Genomic DNA, 22,157 nt, shown 5'->3' with positions numbered 1-22,157 from the left:
AAGCATATCGGTTGTGTGGACATAAGCCGGATGGATTTAAGAAACGTTTCCATTGATTACCACGATAACAGATCAAACTAGCGACTTCTGGATTGTGTACCAACCATTGCGTCATGCCAGCGTCTTGTGATGTCATGGTTATAGGTGGGGGGAAATAACAACCAGGGTACAAGGTGTTAGTGTGTCGTGAGTTTGAGGACACAGTTTCAAATATAGTTATTTTTTTATTTTTTTCCTCTCCCCCCAAATGGGGTAAAAACAAATAAATTGCAATGTATAAGGGTTGTGGAGGAAAGGGTTGGTAGGAGAATGTGTGCCGAGATCGCCAGCAATCTGCGGCGGACGCCTGCTCACTGTACGAACGCCTCCCGTGGAATCCGTCCGGTAGTCGGACGAAAAGGAACGATGAAGGTAGGCGACCGCGGTTTTCGGAGATCCGAGGCGGACGGCGACAGTGATGAGGGAAGGGGGGAGAGAGAGGGGTGGAATAGAAGGGGAGATGGGCGGTATCGTTAGTGATGCTCGTCAAACGCGAATGCGCCCGACCGTTTGCTATCAGTCGTGTCCATAAACGGTGCGGATGGGACGGCACTCACGTTCAGTTCCATGAGGGTGTTCGCACACTGCTGGAACTGCCAGCTGTTCTCCTGCAGCCACCCGAGAGTGGGCGCGCACGCACACAGGAGAGACGTCAACATGACTACCCAGTTTGCCAACCAGATAACTAGGCCTGGCCTGGATCCCATGGCAGCCTGAATGGGCGACGCCACTCCAAGTGGGTCATGTAAACCCCTTACATTGTGCCGCTTTGCTCGCTTTCCTATGGGAGCTGCACGCTTTGATGTTGGCCGACTTCGGAAACAGTCATAATGTCACAAAGTCAGTGCACAAGAGGTGCAACTGTTAAGCTGCTGCTGATTAAGTTTAAGTTTTTGCCAATGTTTTGTAAAATAAAATGGTGGATATGTAAACAAGTGATTGATTAGAGCTTGGTATATGCTTAAGCCATTTCAAGCATACGTTAAACCTCTAATAATAATTATTTTAAAATAAATATTGTTCCTTTCATCTGGCTGTGGACAAAATGGAGGATGGGAAGTGGTAGGAGTAATGCCAGGGTTGTGGCCAAAGAGCCGCATGGCCCTCGAAAAGTTGGGAGAATAAATATTTCTCATTGTTGCAGCGAAGCGTACCGCAATTCTGTGCACCACCGCAGGCGTGGAGGGCACCACAGGCGTAGAACTTCGCAGCTGCGAAAGCATCTGCCCATCCTGATGGTGACAATGGTGAAGGTAGTGGTTGTAAAAAGTGGTATAGATCATGGCGATAATGATTGTGATTGATTATAGTGGTGAGCATGATTATGGAAACAGTAGTCGTGGTGATGAAGATAATGGTAAAGATGGTAATGATTGTTGTGGAAGTAGTAGTTATGGTGAAAGGGATCATGGTGATGATGGAATTACATTATGATGTTGGCGGTCAGGATGAAGATGACGGCAATAGTGGTGGTGTTTGTGGCAATGATGATGATAGTGATGATTGTGGTAACGATGGTAGATGTGTGACGAAGATAGTCAAAGATGGTGTTAGAGATAGATGATTGAAGCAATAAGTGATGATGTTGATAACCGCCAGCAGGACAAAAACAAAAAACAGATGACATTCAACAGCTGCTCATGTTCCTCTGTGTCATCTGTAAACTGCACGTAACCTTTTCTTAAGTGAACTCTTATACAAACAATTAAGAAACTTAAGTGGGCTCGGGCAGGACACGTCTTCATAAGGGTTAATGGCTGATGATCAAGAATGCAGCAATGAGATGGAACCCATCTAACAGTTGTTCATGGGCAGGTGCTAGGTGGGTTATTACAATTTCGCAATCATGAGAAATTTCAATGGCTTAGGGGAGGTATTCATCCAGCAGTAGTTTGACCAAGGCAGGAAATGATGACCTTCTTCAGAAGTGTTTTACTTGGTGCATTTGGCAAAATCCTCTGATCACAAGCACTTTTGCATGTGTGGGGAAACTGGAATGCACGGAGACACAAATATCACAGAGAGTGGGGATAGCTTGAGGGCCGGCATCTGTGGAGGGTCACTCACCAGGATCACGAGCTGTGGAAAGTGGTTTCGCACGAAGCTGTTGACACACACACATGCAGTTAGAGATGGGACACAAGGCCAAGGGAGTGTGTGTGAGTGACCGGGTGGATGAACGCATGAGCGAGCGGGGTGTTGAGTGCATGGGTGAAGCTGGAGGGTGGGGGAGTAGGCGTGCGGGCGAGCCATTGGTTGAACAGGCAACCACAAAGATAAACCATGTAGATGAGTGGGTGGATAAGCATGAGGACGAGTGAGTGCCTGGGTGAGTGGGGAGCTGCGTGGACGGACAGGCGAATGGGTAAGCGGGCAATGTCGCGTTCATGACGAAGGAGCGGTACCTCATGTAGGCATTTGGGTCGTGGAAGGAGTCGCACAGCGGATTCCCGTTCAGCCATAGCTCTTTCAAATTGAAGGCCTTCAGTGGGTAAAGTTCCCTCACATCTTTGAGCTGCATGGCAGGGGAGATATTTCCATACAATTAGGGGCATAAGGGCCATGCTTCTGGGCAACTTACCACAAGTTATGCATTACAATCCATGCCCACGCATGGATTGTAACGCTTTGCAGAATGCATTTGCCTTAGCGTGCAAAAGCTGACGCGCAGCTGTCACGGCAAAATGTGTATGCATATTTGTAAACAGTCCCTTGTGCTATAGTTTGCATCTCTTTTGGTTAACCCTTTCATCATTGGTGTGCGGTATTCAGTTGGGTGTCCTTGATAGTAACAACACATTATACAAACATTTCGTTTATATTGGATCACATTTTATGAACGTTACATTGCCCTCCATTACGAATGGGCAGAGTCAATGCAGAAATTCCTTTAATATTCGTTGAAAAGGGTTAACAAAGGAGGCCAAATACTGCAATCACATATTCTAAGTGAATGTATCAGCTCTCAACTTAATTGATTAATTAGCCCATTTCAGCATAATGGTCAAATTCAAGAGTCCATGCTATGTTTCGTCTTTTGTTTGTATTAATTGTATTTTGTTTGTGTGGTCTGTCCTGTCCAGTATGTACTGTGTCCCATTTGTACTGACCGTCTCATCGTATGTCTCACTGTACTCTCTTGTCTGCACTGTCTTGTTGCCTATCTTGTTCATGCAGCCCAATATGTTTTGTCCATATAATTAGTTGTCTGCCTTGTCTGTCTCTTATGTGTCATTAGCCTAATTTAACGTGCATATAATTTGCATGAATAATAAAGAACTGGTTCCGACACACCATTTGGTGCATGCGTTGTGAGTGCAATGACTGAAGTTAATTGACGTATTGATGCGGAGTTGCGGGCCTACTGTACAAAGTACATCAACAGGTACCACCCATAGGTGATACATGTTGATGTACTAAACTGCAATAGTACGTTTCACATTTGTGTATTCATTGCATTTAAATAATTAATTACGTTTCCACTAATTAAAGGCATATCTGATACCCAATACATGCTTAAAATAATATCAAGCGAATCGGAAATGAACAAGCACCAAAACAAAAGGAGACGATATAAGATATAATAGTAGGTATATCGATACTTGGATTGAATCGCGTAACGAACGGTCGACTCGCTGTGGCGAGGAATCTGAACCAACGCGACGCTCGCACCAGAGGTGCACCAGGCATGCGAGCGTCACGTCGCGATTTATTGAACGGCGCTCACACCCACATTGTTTTTGGAGAGGTTCAGCTTCTTGAGAGATGGAGTGTGCTGGGCAAGTTTTGCCAGGTCATCCAACCGGTGCAGGTCATTGCACGTTAGATTCAGGGATGTGATCTGTGGGAGTGGAAAGCAAGGGAGGCACAGAAAAGAAAAAGGTCCCTCTTATAGCCTTAACAGTCTTTTGCAGAAAGTGCTGTGAGCGAGCACCTATGAAAGCCAGCACGGTACACAAGGGTGGTCAGCACCACGCCGACCGCCTCTGTCTCCCTAGTGGTGATGTTTACACACTGCACTAGGTACTCATTTGAGGCTAAGTCGACCGAGAGGAGGCCCAGGACCGGTTCAGATAATCGTCACTGGTGTTGGCCGTGAGCGGAAATCGAACTCTGGTCGCTCGATTCATAGCGCAGCGTGCGAACAACTGCACTACCGCTCCCCTCTAAGGGAGGCAAAAGACAAAGATCCCCAGTATAGCCTTAACAGACTAGGAGCAAGTGCTGTTAGCGAGAACCTATGAAGGCCAGGATGGCACACGAGGGGGTGGGTGGCCAGCACCACGCCGACCGCCTTTGTCTCCCCAGTGGCGATGTTTACTCACCGCACTAGGTACTCATTTGAGGCTGAGTCGACCTAGTGGAAGCCCAGGACCGGTTCAGAATAATTGTCACTGATTTTGGCCGTGAGCGGGAATAGACACTTGGGCCGCTAGGTTCGTAGCGCAGTGCAGTGCCACCACCTACGGTTTAGCAGCAATAGCAGCAATGTAAATGTCGTGCCGTGCCTCGTTTTGGTTTTATCTCAAGTCGATGGTCGGCGATGACCGCGAGGTAAAATGGGGGCTACGCAACCATGAAGCACGCACCAACATCCACGTGTGGCGACGCGCCTCTAATCCAGCACTAATTAATCTAGTCGCTAATACCAATGCCACATTATACTGCAGTTTGGTACGTATTTTGTACTGGTAGGAACCTCCTGGTTCCACCCAGCCCACAAGGGATTATTGTGTCCGTCTGTCGTCCATCCAAAAATGGGAGGGGTGGGGCTGGGTGGAGAGGGGAGGGTGGGGAGGGGCTGGGTGGGGAGGGAGGGGCGGGGTGGGGAAGGCGGCCACGGCACACACGAGGGGGTGGGTGGCCACCAACCACGTCCGGCCATCTTCACGACATTTTTCCCTCCACGTGGAGAATCAACAACATGCGTTTGGAGTATGCGGATGCTCACAATCTCTAAATTATAAGCCGCCAATTCGTTGAGCCATCATTCGAGGCAAGCAACGTTCCTACCAGCTCCCTCTGCAGGAATGTGTTTTAAGAGTAATAATGCCCTACAGACGAATGGACCAAGAGAGCTAACGCAGCAACACTATACCTTAGGTGCAAAGCATTAAAACACGTGGGGAGAGGAGAAGGCCGTACCATTGGAATATTCTCTCGGATGATCTTGTTCAGACCATCCATGTGGTCCTTCCGGTTCAAAACCAGGTCGACACCACGTGCCTCCAGCTCTGGGGAGTGGGGGAGGGTGATCGTGCATTCATTACGCGTTGCGTTCAACTCAACTCCTACCCTCGCGATGCATACAGTGAGTGATGCGTATAAGGATGAATTAATTAAATATTAGTTAAAATGACATGACAATGATATCTTTAGGCTAACAGGATGAATAAACTAGAACAAATGAGACTAAAGAAACAGTATGAACGATTCTCGGCTCAAATAATAAAGCTGAGTTGTGACAAGTTGTCAATGTGCAGGAGTGCAAAGTAAACTTAAAAAAACACAAATGTTTGTTTCAATTACCTTCATTAATTCTGACCGCCTTCAAGTCCAGAGCTTTGTTGGTAGGGTCATATTTTTGGCTCAAACATTTCTGTAAAAAGAACACGCACATGTCGCATCCCCCATTAGCATAAACTGGCTGCTATGACAGGGTCTGTTGGGGTGCACCAATTTTAAGCACAATGTGAGGACACAGCATCACCATGTCATCTACACGCATTGCGTGTCACTCAGTGACACGGCTTTTGCAGTAGAAAAACAACCTGTCGCTGCCTGAGCCGCGCTGAGTTGACTTGGCACAGCAGTGGGCATAGTAACACACAGACCTGGCTGTCTTTGTCACTGCTAACATTGTCTACGTAATGGCCCTGTACGTTTATTTTAGGTCAAATTGACCAAGCTCAGATACCCACTCTAACAGCAGGGTGATTACTGGAGCCGGGACCAGAGTGCAGTGGGTTTGCTCAACCAACCACAGAAAATACTCCCTGTTTAGGCTTACAGAGTATTGGGGGCAGCGAGTGCTCTTCGTGAACACTAATTAAGGCCGGAAAGGTACACCAGACGGTGATGTGGTGAGCACCACACCAAGCTGTGTTTGTCTCCCCATTGGTGATGTTAACAAACTGAACCAGGTATAAATATATGGTTGCGTCCATATAGGAAAAGTGTCATAGCATCACAAGTTTAAGAGGGCATGGCTCTAAAGAAAGCTGTCTATGGTGTGGACCAATCAGTTTAAAAGACAATGCATATACTACCAGAGCATGTTTTTTGTTTGCATGTTCACCACGAGCATATATGGTTAATGCAGACATGATTCCTTGCAAAAGGTTTCAAAATGGTGTTATAACATCTTAACACTATTTTTATTGCCAGAAAGGCTAACATATATTCTTATATATCAATGTTGCATGTCGATTTAAACTAGATACTTTACAACGTCAAAGTTTAGTTTGTTTAACCAGTTGAGAATTCAAGAGACCAGGATGTGTTCACTTTTTGTCAAGGAGCATAAACCATCACATGAGCTCCAGTCATCCTCGTAGTGGCTTTTGGCCACTCATCGAAAAAAGATAGTCACTGCATCGAGCGCATTCAAATGCACTTCTGCGGCCTTCTGGAACGCTCTTCCAATATCAGGAAGCTACTGGAGCTATGCACTCTTAAATATAAATTGACAACTCATTTCCCTATAACTACTTGTTGTGTTTAGTTGTCCTCCCGCACCTCCGGTCAGCATGGTTGGCTATGTATGGTGTGAAATAAGTTTAAATGCATACATTTCCGAGAGTGACCTGGGTCACCAAAATGACAAGTCTCTATATTCTATAATTATTTTGGTGCAACTGTTAACCTTTTATAATTGGCATTTCTTTCTCAAAACCTGATACCTAGGATACTCCATCTCCACGTTTGCACACCCCCCAGTACATTTACCGAGATCTCGAACCAGCACAATTGGCTTGGCACCGCAGAATCGGCTTTGAAGATGCGCCGCTTGGCCATCAGCAGCTGCTGCCGCTGCGCCTTGCAGATGGACATCGTATAGGGTCCGCTGGTGGTGGCAACGCAGGTGCACCACAAACAAAACACAACAGCACAGAACATCAGCGATGAGGGCAAGAATTAGGCACATGAGAAAAACCTGCGCTTTGCCCAGACAGAGGCAGTGTCCAGGCTCTACTCGAGGTTTGCATTATATTCTAGGTCGCTAGTCGACTATAATAGGAACGTGACTAATAGCCACAGGCAGAGCAAGATGTATACTGGATGTGGTGCGCCGGGTTGAGGTTATTAGTCAAAATGTTACTGACCCAGACAGACCCAGCTGAAATTATGCCCCGACTCTAAAAATAACGCAATAGCTAAACACTGATGGATGTATATAGCGTCTAACTCGAACACATCTCTAGATGCTGTATGAAAACCAGGGCGTGCGCACCATGGAGAATCAGATGTGGGCTCCGAGGATTGAGGTGAGAGCCTCATTCACCGCTATGGGAAAAGAGTATTGTGGTGGCCTTCCGGATCATATAGAGTAAATAACCCTCTTGTAGCCTACCTAGGTTGTAAGAGCAAGTGATGTCAGTGAGCGCCTATTAAGGCCTAAATGGCATGTAAAGGGGTGGGTGGTTTGGTCAGCCGCACCAGGCCGCCTTCACTGCCCCATTGCTGCTAAAGTTTTCACAATGCAGCAGGTACAAATCGACTTTGGGCAGGCCCGGGGACCGGTTCATATATCAATCTCCACTGATGTAGCCATGGCTGGAAATCAAACTAAGGTCCCCAGGTACATAGTGCAGTGGCCTAATCACCGCGTCCCCTCTGCACACACATGCACGGTGTGCGCTCAGTTAAACTTACCGGCGCTGGCAGGAACCCGACCTATCCCCCTTGTCCACATTTCCACGTCCACTCATACGATGGGAGCGGGGGATTCGGCCATCTCTAGCATCTCGTCCTCCGCTACTACAAGAGCCTCCGCCATCACCTCGTGTCCATCCTGCACCATTCCTTGTTTTCCAGGTGCCCATATGGTGTGCATATTCGCCTCTCTTTCCACCACGTGCGGGGAACCCAGACAACTCCTCAAACATGTGGGGTCTGGGGCCTCTATGAGGACTCCTGGCTGTAGCCTGGGTCTCCATGCACACTTCATGCTCTGTGGACACGGTGGTGGGGGGACTAAAATCTGAGTCAGTGGAGAATATTAATTTGTGAACTTACATTATAATACATGTGCGACAGTGCTGTATGTTGTACATTAATGCTGATGTGTGTTTTGTATGTTATAGGTTTGTGTTGTGTGTTATTGCTGCTGTGTTGTGCGATAGTGACGCGCACCTTGGAAAGTCATGTTCGCCATGGCCACGCAGAGCGAGAGGATGTCGGCTTCGTTCGCCATAGCTGTTGTCGCCGTCGTGGACTCCACGGCACTGCTGGGCTGTGATTCGCGTTGCTTGGCCGTCTTCGTGTTCCGCGCCACTGTCACAGCCAACTTCTCCGCCTCCCTCCGCCGTCTGATGCGTGCTTCCGCCCTGCCGTCTCTGAGACCCCGCCCCTTCCGGGTTACCGAGATCTCGCGAGAGCCGCGCCCGTCACGAGATCTCGCGAGAACCGCGCCCTTCACGAGAACCACAACAAAAACAACAACAACAACAATGGTGAACGCGTTACAATCCACGACAACATCGTTACGTAGCATGTCATATAAACGCCGTGCGATGGCGTTCTGTAAGTGTATCAAATGTGATCTGGTTCGTTTGCGCGGCTGTTGATTTTGATGGCCATTGACCAGAGCGGCTGTTGATGTCGGCGCCTCGAGGCGCACAGCCATTTGACTTATAAATTAAAAATAATCAGAACACACGATTGGACTTAGACTCGCGTGACGTGTTTTAATAAAGTAAAGTTAGTTGAAGTATTTAAGTAATTGGGATATTTTATAGGGGAGGGTGAGGGGTGTGTGGTTGTGTGTTGATGTGTTTGTGTGTTGATGTGTCTGTGTGTTGATGTGCCTTGTGTGTTGATGTGTGTGTTGATGTGTCTGTGTTGATGTGTCTGTGTGTTGATGTGTTTGTGTTGATGTGTTTGTGTGTTGATGTGTTTGTGTGTTGATGTGTCAGTGTGTTGATGTGTCTGTGTTTGTGTGTTGATGTGTCTGTGTGTTGATGTGTTTGTGTGTTGATGTGTCTGTGTGTTGGTGTGTTTGTGTTGATGTGTTTGTGTTGATGTGTCTGTGTGTTGATGTGTCTGTGTTGATGTGTCTGTGTTGATGTGTCTGTGTGTTGATGTGTCTGTGTGTTGATGTGTTTGTGTGTTGATGTGTCTGTGTGTTGATGTGTCTGTGTGTTGATGTCTGTGTGTTGATGTGTCTGCGCTATAAACCCGGCGAGCCGAGTTCGATTCCCACTCGGGGCCAACACCGGTCCGCTTCTACGCCCTCCTCTAAGTCGACTCAGCCTCAAATGAGTGCCGAGTGCCGTGCGTAAACATCGCCACAAGGGAGACAAAGGCGGCCGGGCGTGCTTCTGGCCACCCACCCCCTCGTGTATAACGCTCCAGACACGTGTACAGTACAAACATCTCTCTCGAGTACAGACTACCATCGCTACTCATCATTTATAGACACAACAAAGACAAATATCTCCCGTGTAGCCTTAACAGACTGTAGGGGCAAGTGCTGTTAGCGAGCACCTATGAAGGCCGGAACGGTACACGAGGGGGTGGGTGGCCAGCACCACGCCCGACCGTCTTTGTCTCCCCAGTGGCGATGTTTACACACCGCACCAGGTACTCATTTGAGGCTGAGTGGACCTAGGGGAGGCCCAGGACCGGTTCAGATAAAATCGTCACCGGTGTTGGCCGTGAGCGGGAATCGAACCCGGGTCGCCAGGTTCACAGCAACGCAACGCGCTAACCGCTACACGAACACGCACACGAGAGCATTACGTGTACTAAGTTTGGTCCTATAATAACAATGACATAATAATGTCAATTATTTACTGAGCAAATCTTCACCGAGTCTCAAGATTGGTGTTTATGAGGCTCATGTGTTGTGTGCCGCGTGGCCAATGCCTGCAGCTTTAATCTTCACGACTGTTTGAAGAATTATTCCGTGAGCGATCATTGATTTACTGGACGATCGTCACCCACACATACTTTGTACGCACGAGTTATTTATCTGCATGATACGTTATTGCAGAATTGTATTTTGAAGCTTTTGTTGTTGTTGAGTACGGTGCTGTACAGTGGGGATGGAGCGGTGGCACAGTGGTTGGCACACGGCGCTTCAAATCCAAGCCGAGTTCGGTTCCCGACCACGGCGAACATCAGAGGCGACTGATATCTGAACCGGTCCTGGTCAAGCCCCGCTACCTCCCGCTCTCCCAGCGTTACCGGCACGCACTGGTGAAGTATGGTCAGACAACACCCGCCTATGCCCGATACGGCCTTCTTTGAACCATATATTTTACAAAAAATATGTTAAGGCTAAAGCGGGGGTCTTTTGTCTTTGTGTGTGTCTATAAGACGAGCGTGTGATACATACACACAGGGTAACCTAATTTGTTTTATTTTAGTCATAAACGCACGAGGAGAATAATTTCTTGAAGAGATGATGGCATTTGGACAAGGCGGATGATGGAACAGCAGCCAAAGAACGTGCCTGAGAATGCAACCTTTTTTATTTTACCAGGTTAGGCCCACTGAGCTGTACAGCTCGTTTTCGTAAGCGACCTGGCTACAAATGTTAGCTCAACGAAGTGGCTTATCACGTGGACATTTATAGCAGCCAAATATTCTAAATGCATGTTTCTAAATGTGGAGGGGAAAACCAGAGGAAGCAAGTTATGTTATGAGTTACTGCACTGAACATTTACAACAATGACTAGTAATCGGTGTTATGTTCTTTCTCTGAATTTTTTTCATAAATAATATGGCGTCATTACATTTGGAAATCAATAATTAAGTGTTTCACTTCATTCGGAGGAAAAAAATGCTTAAAATTACAACCTCAGGCAGCTCTAACAAAGTATTTTACTTTCAATTCTTATTTGGTTTTTATAACCTACCAGTTTCTTGTATATCATCATACAGTAAAAGTGATATTCACTTTTTTTTCAAAATATGTGAATAGTTCATACTATTCCTTGGTTCTTTTGGTAAAGTCACGTAGATAGAAAAATAATAAAGTGAATAAAAAATTAAAAATAAATAATAATTAAAACACTAATGTAGATTGTAGCCTGGTTCTTCATCGGAGTGAGTGTACTGGCAATCTATAATGTAGACTGGAGCCTGGTTATTAAGCTGGGTGAGTGTACTGGCAGTCTATAATGTAGACTGGAGCCTGGTTCTTTAAGTGATACAATTAAAAACAGGCACACTGCGTGACGCTTCCGCATGCGCGGGTGACATCACAGATGTGAAGTCACAGCTCACTTGCCGTGCAAAATATATCCATTATTACGCCCCCCCCCCTCCCCCCCAAAAAAAACAAAAGTCTATTTTTCTAATTTTTGCATTGTGTACAGTCTGGAAAGTACCCACATGGCACATTTCAAGTTGCATGTCAGGAAGTATGCTAAACATTTTGAACAGACACATTTACAAATTTCCTTTTTATATATAGATAAACCCCAATGATCCGATCGAAATCCCTAATTTTACATGAAGTGCCACCCAACCCCCCCCCAAATGCTCCGCCATGACCAGAGTGCAATGATAAAGGGCTGTAATTTTTTGTCAGTATGTGTATTTTTTCACGAGCTTTAACACCATTTTGTACATGCAGTAGAAAGTACAGTACAGCTTTTCCATGTTCAGATACTGTGTACAGATTTCACAAAATTTATGAAAATTCTGAAGCAGTGGCTTTAACATTTTCCTCACAAATTTGCTCGTGAAGTTCAATTCAGCTCTCTATGAGAAGCCATCCAACACAGTCCAGCGACTGCAAGAACTGCTGCCTCCGCATTCCAGTGATCCAAGGTACTCCCCTTTTTACGTGCCACCTTCAGCTGCAAAAGCTGAGTCTGCATATCTGCCCAAAAGGAACCGTGGGCATTGCAGCACCCCTGATGGAAACAATTGCGTGCCTTTGAGACAATCGTGACTGAACCAGGGGTGGAGATGATCGTGCGTGGCGCTGGAGACGTCCAGCTTCAGCTGCTGTACCAGCTGCTCCATCTTCCTGATCTCCACCCGCAGCAGCTTATAGTCCAGCTCTGTGTAGCAGTCATGGCCCTGCTCCATTCGCTCCACGCGCACCGTTAGGTTCTGCAGCAGCGCCGTGTAGCGCACCAGCGTGGCGTGGTTCTCTGCCACCTGCAGGCGTAATTTCAATTACTGTCTACTTCTAACGCATGAACAACCCTTAATACAACATGTAATGGACTGTATTGCTATCAGTGCTGTACTGTAGTTTTACATGAAGTAGTATGATCTATACCAGATATGTTGGAAGGCTGTATCCTCAAACCATCCTTCAGGTCAGGAGCGCAGCCTGATTTAACAGGAGCACTAACATTATATAATTCTTAGTATTGGTTGAAATGCAATACTGTAGCACTGCCACCTGTAGGGGTAGTTTAAATATTATCTCCTTCCAATTCATTTCAATCGATCTTTTACACGTGTTGACTTAATATACAACCATTTTTATGAAATATACGGGACTGTGTTGTTGGCAGTCCTGTAGTCATAGATATAAACTTATCATGATTATAACAGCACGGTTGGCCAAGGTACGGTGCGAAAGAAGTTCAACATGCATACATACTTACATTAGAAGGTTACTTCCTCAAGGAATCTTTGAGGACAGTCAGGTTAATGCATTCGCCTGGTATACAGGAGGTCGTGGGTTCGATTTTGACCCCAACGCCTGCTGTATATTTGGAGACTGCATGTTCTTCCCGTGATCATGTGGATTTTTCTCCGGGTCCTCCGACTTTTCCCTCTACATTTAGAAATATGCGTTTAGAGTATTTGGTTGCGATACATTTCCACATGATAACCCACTTTGTTGGGCTAACATTTGTGGCCAGGTCGCTTCTAAAAAAGAGATCTATAGCTCAGTGGGGCTCACCTGGTAAAATAAAAAAAGTTTTTTTTCATATTTTACAGAGAGTTAGGGGGAAGGGGTGTGTGGCACTCGTAGTCTGTTACCAGCAATGGGTCTCTATCGTAGCGCACTCCCGGTGTCTGCCCAGTGGTTGGTGGTGAATCTGTCAGGTTGCATTGCATTCTTAGTGAAAGGGGTGCAGCAGCCATTGTTAGAGTTTAAATCACTGATAGTGCTACTGAGACTACATACAACTGTCCTGGAAGTGTGTCAGAATCGGTGATCGATGGCACAGATTTGACCCCCAAGGGGTTGGCGTCGTCGCGTCTCGCAGGAGCCGTACCCACGTGACGATGGAGACGGGGCTCAAGTGCTGCTTCCTGAGCCTCAAGGTGCAGGACACCAACCTGGACCTGCAGAAGGAACATGATCGGAGTGAGCGCCAGCTGATCAGACGACGTGCTGGTACGCGCACCGCACCTTGCCGTTCGTTCTCCGGGTCCTCCAGTTTATTTCCCTCCCACATTTACAATCAACGTGCGTTTAAAGTATTTGGCAGCTATAAATGTCCACTTTGTAAGCCACTTTTGTTGAGTTGTGGCTTGTGGCCAGGTGAAATAAAAATAGCTTAGTTAAAAAAAAGTTATTTCGTTTTTAGAAGGATCAAATGTTTGCGTAACTGAACCCGGGTGATTGTCACTGGAAGTCTCTCAACTTGTCGGTTTGTAGCCGCCCAATGAGATGTGAATCACGCTTTGAACCCGCTAAAATGTGCGTAGAGCTCACATGCTCGCAAAACCTCCGAGAAAGAAACGTCTCGTTAGAAGAGTAACGTCACACAATGTTTAGAAAGAAAGTGTTACGCAGTCTAACACGTAGAAGGCTTTCGTGACCAATATTAATCATAGTAAAGGATTTTTGGGATAGACCGTGTGAATATAAATGTTTCATTAACCCACCACCACCCGACATGGCCAATTAGTAAGGTTTGTCACGTGAACAAAACGTGCCAAATAGTGACTACTTCAGCAGACTTGGTTTTGTTGTTTGTGTGTAAATCCGCAACGTTTACAATTCGAGTACTGTGACGTTTTCACCAGGTCATCGGGCGATTTGCCAGATCTAACCCAAAAACCTTTACGATGCGTCTGTCACGCATCCCTCGCGTGCAGCCGAGACGCTCGACTTGCAACCGTGCTCCCCGAGGTCCCGCCGCTGGCCCCGCGGCCTCTCAAGCGCTCGCACCCCCTCTGACCTCGGCGTGCAGGTGTCGCGCAAGGCCTACCTGGCGGGCGACGGGTTCATGTCGCTGGCCGTCAAGGAGCCCTTCCCCGTGCTGAGACGAGGCTCACGTTCCGCACCATGCAGCCAAGCGGCCTGCTCTTCTACTACTCCCTGCAAGTACCGGCCCGGCCTGAAGCCGGCCACACCACCCACCCCAGTATCAACGGTCGGTGACTCCTGTCACGTGTGACGCGCGGTGGCGGTGGTTGTGGTGGTAGTGGTGCGGTGGGGAGAGACTCACGGGGCAGCCCTCCAACGTGCAGCTCCTGCTGTGTGTGTGTGTGTGTGAGCAGCCCGGGCACCGGGCCCTTGACGCGGCTCACATCCCCCATCCATGTCTAAGTGAAGCACGTTGCCCTTCTTGATCACTGCAAACAATAATAAAAACAAAGACAAAAGGTCCCCCATACAGCCTTTAACACTCTTACCCAGGCTAATCGAGAGGTGACTGCGGGGAGTGGTACATCGTGGGGAGTGGTGGTGCAACGGTTAGCGCAATGCGCTACGAATCCGGCAACCTGAGTTCGATTGCCACTCACGGCCAACAGCAGTGACGATTATCTGATTTGGTCCTGGGCCTCTCCTAGGTTGACTTGGCCAAAAATGAGTATTTTTTGCAGTGTGTAAACATCGCCACTAGGAAGACAAAGGTGGTCGGGCATGGTGTTGGTAACTCACCCTCTTGTGTGCCGTGCTGACCTTCACAGGTGCTCGCGAACAGCACTCATCCCAACAGTCTGTGTGTGTGGGCAGGGTGAGATTCTGTCCGTCGCCCTCAAGAGGGGGCGGTGGTCCTGAAGACAAAGAGGACACCCTGCGGACCATGAGCGACGGATACAACGAAGGCTCCAACCATTTACCTCTTCGCTCTGTGCAACTCCTCCAGATGCCGCCTCGGTCTCCCCTGTCTTGGCCATAGGAACGTGGAATTTCCGTATTGCCACCGCAGGCTCTGGTTTGTTAGAAGAGACGAGCTCGATGCGTGTGCACCCCCCCTAGCGCGTGCGTGCATGTGTTCGTGTCACTTTGTCGTTCTTTCTTGCGCGTGTGCGTCTTTGCCTGCGTGTGTGTGCATCTGTGTCTCTCTGTGTGTGTCTGTACCTACGCGTATGCACATGTGCTTCTGTGTCTCTGCGTGTGTCTGTGTCTTTGCGTATGCGCATGTGCGTCTGTGTCTCTGCGTGTGTCTGCCTGCACGTATGCTCATATGCGTCTGTGTCTCTGCGTCTGTCTGCCTGCACGTATGTGCATGTGCGTCTGTCTCTGCGTGTGTCTGTGTCTACGCGTATGTGCATGTGCATCTGTGTCTCTGCGTGTGTCTGTGCCTACACGTATGCGCATGTGCGTCTGTGTCTCTGCGTGTGTCTGTGTCTACGCGTATGTGCATGTGCATCTGTGTCTCTGCAGCGCCGCGGGGACACGTGGCTATCACACTCGCGCGTCGTACAAAGTCATCGTCACCATCATCCTCAACATCATCGTCGATAGCATTGTCATTGTCGTCGTCAATATTGTCATCTTCAACACTTAGTCATCAGACATGGGTCCTGGCTATAAAAGTCTGGAATATCCACGACTGTCTTGGATCCATCCACAGAAATGATCCACCTCCTCCATTGTTCACACTTGGGCCAGACTTATGCTGGTAATTTAGTACGGTAATACAATAAACAGAGACAGGTGACTGTGTGACCGGTGGTGACCATGGCTGGTTGTGGTGGTGACTGGTGGTGACCGATGGTGACCGTGTGGCCAGGGTTCATCAGCGCGGCACCTGAGGCCCGTGCAGGATGGTGTGCCGGCGTGGCCCGGCGAGGGTGGCTGTGCGGGGCCGTGGGGGGGACACGCAGGGGGCGTGCGGGGGCAGGGGGGCAACAGTGCCGGTGCCGGAGCCACGCACGACCGCCTCTTGTGGGGGAAACGCATGCGCAGCGCGATCCACCGCAGCTGACGAAGTGTGGAAATGTACGTACGTGTGTTGAACTTCTTTGGCACCGTATGTAGCCAACCGTGCTTGTCCGAGGTGCAGGGAAAAAGACCAACAAACTGTACACAAAAAGCAGTTCTAAAGGAATGAGTTTTAGATCTACGTGGGTGAATGTTTATGTGGGAGTTTGTGTACGTGGGAGAGTGTGTGTGTGTGTGTGTGGGCGTATTTGTGAGTGTTTAAGCGGGTCACTTCTGAAAAAGAGCTATATAGCTCAGGACACCTTACCTGGTCAAATAAAAATAGTGTAGTTTTAATGTGTGAGCAACGTTGGCGGTGCCCTCTCTGTGCCTCTCACAGGCACCTCGCTGGAGCTGAAGACCGACGCCAACGGGTTGCTCGCGTACGCGTCCACCGGCGGGGACGACGACAGGCGGCACCTGGACATGCACCTGGAGGCGCAGCCCTTGTCCCAGCAGCTGCTGATGGTGAATGCAGTCCGTTATTTGCAGATGTTACACATTGGAGCTCATTACTTACAACAGTCGAAACATCTCCCTTCTAGCCGTATAGACAGAGAAAGCAGCGTAGTGGGGGAGCCCTGTGGGCCTCGATGCTCATAGTGATCTGTACATCACTTTAGATGTGACATCGTGATGCGCCCCGGTTGTGTTTGCACCCCAGAGGTGGCAACCCCCCAGCGTGACGTTGCCCGCCGGTCCGCCGCTTCGTGTCGCGCAGGTGGAGGTGGTGGTGGGCCCTGAGGCTCACGGGGAGCTGAACGTGGACGGCTCGGCGGCGAAGGCCGCCCCGACACGCCGCAGGGGCCCGGAGTTCGGCCTGCGCTCCCCGCTCTACCTGGGTGGCGTCGCGAGCGGCACGGGCCGGCGACACCTGCAGGTAGAAAGCCGCCCACGTTCGTCGTGCTGTGTCGGGGCGTTTTGCCCGATTCGAGGGTTTTATTCTGAGTTTTGTTGCGATTTGTGCCGTCAGCGTCACTCCGTGAAACGGTGGACTGTCGCGATGGCGCCTCCGGCTGTGCCAGCACCGGACATCCACCTTCCCCCCCCGGGGCTGTGTCAAATGGCGCGGCTCGCCTGAGAGTTCCAAAGCGGAAATCTTATCCGATAACGTTCCCAATACGAGATGGGTTACATTGGTGACCCATCAAACCATAGGATTATTTACAAACCATGCCTGCTCTTCTTGTTGGCCCACCCATACTGGACATCTATGAAAAAGAGCCTCATAACTCATCACATTCCTCCTGCAGTCTAAATAAAGATTCTGCGTCTGATCTACAAGGGTCTGTACCAATCTGCCCCATCCTATCTTGCTGAGCAGTGCACAGCGCCGGCCTCAACAGGACCCCAAATCGACGCCGTCAATGATCCGCATCCCACGGTTACCCTGCTGCTCTGCTGCTACTGCTCCTGCTGCTCTTGCTGCTGCTGCTACTCCTGCTGCTGCTACTCCTGCTGCTCCTGCTGCTGCTCTTGCTGCTGCTGCTACTCCTGCTGCTGCTCCTGCTGCTGCTGCTCTTGCTGCTGCTGCTGCTATTCCTGCTGCTGCTGCTCCTGCTGCTGCTCCTGCTGCTACTCCTGCTGCTACTCCTGCTGCTGCTCTTGCTGCTCCTGCTGCTACTCCTGCTGCTCCTGCTGCTGCTGCAGCTACTCCTGCTGCTCCAGCTACTCCAGCTACTCCAGCTGCTGCTGCTACTCCTGCTGCTCCTGCTCCTGCTGCTGCTACTCCTGCTGCTGCTACTCCTGCTGTTGCTCCTGTTCCCGTTCCCGCCCGCAAGCCTTGTGCGGCGATGCGGCCAGCGCAGTTTCGCCGGGAGTCTCCAAACCTGAGGAACTGGAGGCGGTCACCTGTGGGAGACGTTCCTCATCCATGCTTGAGTCTCAGACCAGTTTTGTTCGACACTTAAAGTGGCGCTGCTACTCCGTGTGAGCGGCGCGCATTTCCGATGGCACGGACTCGTAAGAGCACACGATCGCGAGCGCTCACGCTCGTTGACAGACTTATTGGTGTCTCTCGCAAAGCAGTGTGCCGCCCCCTGCTAGAGAATAGCCCGCGGAAGCGGATAATGCTGAACTAGTTCTGAGATACTTTTGTCCAAAGAATAAGGGGCAGCACTTTTCCACCCGCCCTTCCACGTGAGAATTATATTCACTTCCATAAGGCCACGATGCGGCTGATGAGATCTGTACAAATCCATACATTTATTTTTTACGTTAATCAAATACGTTAAGGAGAACGAATTGTCTGCTTATTTATCTTTGTTATGTTCTCCACAATGGCGCGCAAAGTTATTTTGTGTTATTAACAGTGGAGAGAGAGAGATCACATGTTCAAGGCCGAGTCTATGCCGGTGTTTGGTGTTGTTTGTATGTAGCTCTGTTTTGCGCTCGTAATGCATTTGTTTCCTGTCTTGCATTAGCGCGCTACGTGGCGCTGACGGTAGCCATGCGGGCCGAGAAGGAGGAGCGCCGTTATATCGGGAGGCGTCGCGCGCCCCGGGTGTGCCGTCACCGCCCCCCCCACCCCAGGGCCGCTGGAGGGCCGGGCTGCGTGCGCGGGGCCCGGCTCAACGGAGCGTCCCTGGGGGAGCCAGCACGCCGCTTCGCCGTGACGCCCTGCACCTCCGCGCCCACGACGCCCGGCGTGTGCTTCTCGCACGAAGGAGGCCACGTGCTGCTGGGTGAGAGAGCCATGCCGGCATTGTCGTCCCCCCCGCTCCCTCGCCCCCAACCGAACATCAAATAATCTGTTTAAACGCACGTTTCTAAATGTGGAGGGAACAACTGTCCTTGCCCCGCAGTCCGATTATCGCGGTTGGCTACGTACGGAGCAAAAGAAGTTCAACCACGCGATGCAGCACAGCGAACCCCACGCAGGTGTCGTCATGCTGTCGCCTCGCCGCGTCACGACATGCAGCAGTGTCGTTATTTTGCTGTTATTGTTGCGGATATATTGTTTTTTTATGTTTCACTTGTCAAAGTAAATTATGAATCGCTGCTTTGAACCTGGCGTTCCCGAGTCAAATTCATGGCCGTGGCCACCGCTCTATGAACCCGGCATTGTAAGTTGAATTCCTGGCTATGTCAAACGTTAGAGGAGAGCGATATCGGATATCGGAACCGGTCTGGGGCCTCCCCTAGGTTGGCTCGGCCTTAAACGAGCATCCGGTGCGGTGTGTAAAATATCAGCGCTGGGAATGTGTGGCTCTGGCCACACCGCCTCCTTGTGTGCTGTGACAACGTTTATAGACGCTCAATAACAGTGCTCGCCCCAACAGTTGTTGGTATCACTGCACTTTTTTGCCACCCATCGAACGGAGACGGTCAACACATCGCGTGCGTTCAAATGCACTTCTGCGGCCGTCTGGAACGCTCTTCCTTCCGATATTAGGAAGCCAATGGAGCTATGCACTTATAAATTATCTAGATTGACGAATTCATAATAAAGGTTTTTTGGGTTAGATCGCGTTTATTTATAAATGTGTCGTAACCCTCCACCACCCGACACGGCCAATCAGCAAAAAAAGGTGTCACGTTGACAAAAAGACAAATAATTCACTACTTTAGCCCACCGGTGTGTTGAAGAGCGAATCCACATTTACAGTTTGAGTACGACGTTTCGCTGGTAAATACAACCAGCATCATCGGGCAATTCGCCAGAATGGTAAAGCCCTCCCTTGCTCCCGGTTTTATATAGAGCAGCAGGGTGACGTCATCACTTAACTCATATCAGGTGCAGTGATTAGAGGCGGAGGGGGGGGGTATTGTAATTATATGATCGATTAGTAATCAGTCATTGGTTATGATTAGTAATGAGTTGTAGATTAGTAATTCTTTAAATCAAAATGTAATGTGTATTATTTAATTATACGCTTCCAGGCCGCACTAAGCCTGTAGCTGTCAGAGCGATTAAAGTTATTCTTGTTCCTCTCAATTTCAATGGATTCTCTAATTAGTCTTTGCCAGTAATAATTAGTTTTACACAACACTGCAACATTGTCAAAATCAATTGAGTGTCCTTGTTGACAAGCATGTTCTGCCACTGCCGACAGTTGTGTTTGAGATAATTTAATATTTCTCTTATGTTCTTTAAGTCTTACGCTGATGTTACGTCCCGTCTGTCCAATGTAGCAGCTGCCACATAAACAATTAATCCGATATACACCTTCTGTTGACTCTCACCCCTACAACATTCACGCTCACTCGTGCAACATCCACGCTCACCCCTGCAACATCCACACTCACCTCGCCAACATCCACACTCACCCCAACACCATCCACGCCCACCCCAACCCCATTCACTCTCACCCCTACAACATCCACGCTCACTCCTACACCATCCATGCTCACCTTCACAACCTCCACGCTCACCCCCTACACCATCTACGCTCACTCCTACATCATCCATGCTCACCTTTACAACGTCCATGCTCACCCCTACACCATCCACGCTCACCCCTACAATAGCCACGCTCACCCTTACACCATCCACGCTCGCCTCTACAACATCCACGCTCACCCCTACACCATCCACGCTCACCACTACACCATCCACGCTTTCCCCTATACCATCCACACTCACATCTACACCGTCCATGCTCACTCATACAACATCCACTCTCACCCCTACACCATCCACGCTCACCCCTACAACATCCACGCTCACTCCTGCAACATCCACGCTCACCCCTACACCATCCACGCTCACCCCTACACCATCCACGCTCACCTCTCCAACATCCACGCCCACCCCAACCCCATCCACTCTCACCCCTACAATATCCACTCTCACTTCTACACCATCCACGCTCACCTTTGCAACCTCCACGCTCACCTTTACAACCTCCACGCTCACCCTCTACACCATCTACGCTCACTCCTGCAACATCCACTCTCACCCCTACAACATCCACGCTCACCCCTACACCATCCACGCTCACCCCTACACCATCCACGCTCACTCTTACACCAGCCACGCTCACTCCTACACCAGCCACGCTCACACCTTCACCATCCAAGCTCAACCCTATACCATCCACGCTCACCCCTACAATAGCCACGCTCACCCGTACACCATCCACGCTCACCTCTACAACATCCACACTCACCCCTACCCCATCCACGCTCACCCCTACAACATTCACGCTCACTCCTGCAACATCCACGCTCACCCCTGCAACATCCATGCTCACCTCGCCAACATCCACACTCACCCCAACACCATCCATGCCCACCCCAACCCCATTCACTCTCACCCCTACAACATCCATGCTCACTCCTACACCATCCATGCTCACCTTTACAACCTCCATGCTCACCTTTACAACCTCCACGCTCACCCCCTACACCATCTACGCTCACTCCTACATCATCCATGCTCACCTTTACAACGTCCACGCTCACCCCTACACCATCCACCCTCACCCCTACACCATCTCCGTTTACTCCTACAACACCCACGCTCACTCCTGCCACATCCACGCTCACCCCTACACCATCCACGCTCACCCCTACACCATCCACACTCACCCCTTAAACATCCACACTCTCTCATACAAAATCCACGCTCACTCCTGCAACATCCACACTCACCCCTACACCATCCACGCTCACCCCTACAATAGCTACGCTCACTCCTACACCATCCACGCTCACCCCTACACCATCGACGCTCACCCCTACAATAGCCACGCTCACCCCTACACCATTCACGCTCACCTCTACAACATCCACGCTCACACCTACACCATCCACGCTTACCACTACACCATCCATACTCACCCCGACACCATCCACTCTCACCCCGACA

General features: G+C 49.5%; 2 protein-coding genes across 8 annotated transcripts; one reads left to right on the top strand and one right to left on the bottom strand.

The window, feature by feature from the left end:
• Positions 1-211: 211 nt before the first annotated feature.
• On the bottom strand, positions 212-8,590 carry LOC142925715 (uncharacterized). 2 transcript variants are annotated; one of them, XM_076069112.1, is made up of 11 exons: positions 8,395-8,590; positions 7,915-8,242; positions 6,988-7,105; positions 5,569-5,638; positions 5,185-5,273; positions 3,773-3,880; positions 2,445-2,554; positions 2,107-2,143; positions 1,194-1,271; positions 597-647; positions 212-353 (listed from the first exon to the last, which is right to left on the bottom strand). In XM_076069112.1, exons 1-11 carry the CDS (start codon positions 8,453-8,455, stop codon positions 351-353), a joined length of 1,053 nt encoding a protein of 350 aa, XP_075925227.1. In that variant the 5' UTR covers positions 8,456-8,590; the 3' UTR covers positions 212-350. The 2 variants fall into 2 exon arrangements, with proteins under 2 accessions (XP_075925227.1, XP_075925228.1); XM_076069113.1 differs by having other exon boundaries at positions 7,915-8,212.
• Positions 8,591-8,697: 107 nt separating this feature from the next.
• LOC142925716 (uncharacterized) lies at positions 8,698-20,282 on the top strand. 6 transcript variants are annotated; one of them, XM_076069117.1, is made up of 5 exons: positions 8,698-8,784; positions 10,288-13,579; positions 14,382-16,363; positions 16,686-16,813; positions 17,067-18,967. In XM_076069117.1, the coding sequence occupies exons 3-5, from the start codon at positions 16,189-16,191 to the stop codon at positions 17,424-17,426; spliced, it is 663 nt and encodes a 220-aa protein (XP_075925232.1). In that variant the 5' UTR covers positions 8,698-8,784; positions 10,288-13,579; positions 14,382-16,188; the 3' UTR covers positions 17,427-18,967. The 6 variants fall into 6 exon arrangements, with proteins under 6 accessions (XP_075925232.1, XP_075925233.1, XP_075925230.1 ...); XM_076069118.1 differs by having other exon boundaries at positions 8,719-13,579; positions 17,067-17,225; positions 18,878-20,282; XM_076069115.1 differs by having other exon boundaries at positions 8,719-10,461; positions 13,449-13,579.
• Positions 20,283-22,157: the final 1,875 nt, after the last annotated feature.

This window comes from Petromyzon marinus, chromosome 23 (genome assembly GCF_048934315.1).
Source record: "Petromyzon marinus isolate PM22_M1 ecotype Great Lakes invasive population chromosome 23, UKy_Petmar_22M1.pri1.0, whole genome shotgun sequence".
Lineage (NCBI taxonomy): Eukaryota > Metazoa > Chordata > Hyperoartia > Petromyzontiformes > Petromyzontidae > Petromyzon > Petromyzon marinus.
Note: the sequence above shows the minus strand (reverse complement) of the source record. Positions and strands in the feature narration are given on the sequence as shown.

Bases quoted from the DNA above. Each gene is read 5' to 3' on its own strand.
- LOC142925715 (XM_076069112.1), bottom strand. From the start codon at position 8,455: ATGGCGAACGAAGCCGACATCCTCTCGCTCTGCGTGGCCATGGCGAAC. The intron at 5,639-6,987 runs GTAAATGTACTG...TTCTTTTTACAG, and splicing joins TGTGCTGGTTCGAGATCTCG to AAATGTTTGAGCCAAAAATA. The intron at 648-1,193 runs GTACGCTTCGCT...GGGTGGCTGCAG, and splicing joins CGGTGGTGCACAGAATTGCG to GAGAACAGCTGGCAGTTCCA.
- LOC142925716 (XM_076069117.1), top strand. From the start codon at position 16,189: ATGGTGTGCCGGCGTGGCCCGGCGAGGGTGGCTGTGCGGGGCCGTGGG. The intron at 16,364-16,685 runs GTACGTACGTGT...TGCCTCTCACAG, and splicing joins AGCTGACGAAGTGTGGAAAT to GCACCTCGCTGGAGCTGAAG. The intron at 16,814-17,066 runs GTGAATGCAGTC...CGTGTCGCGCAG, and splicing joins TGTCCCAGCAGCTGCTGATG to GTGGAGGTGGTGGTGGGCCC.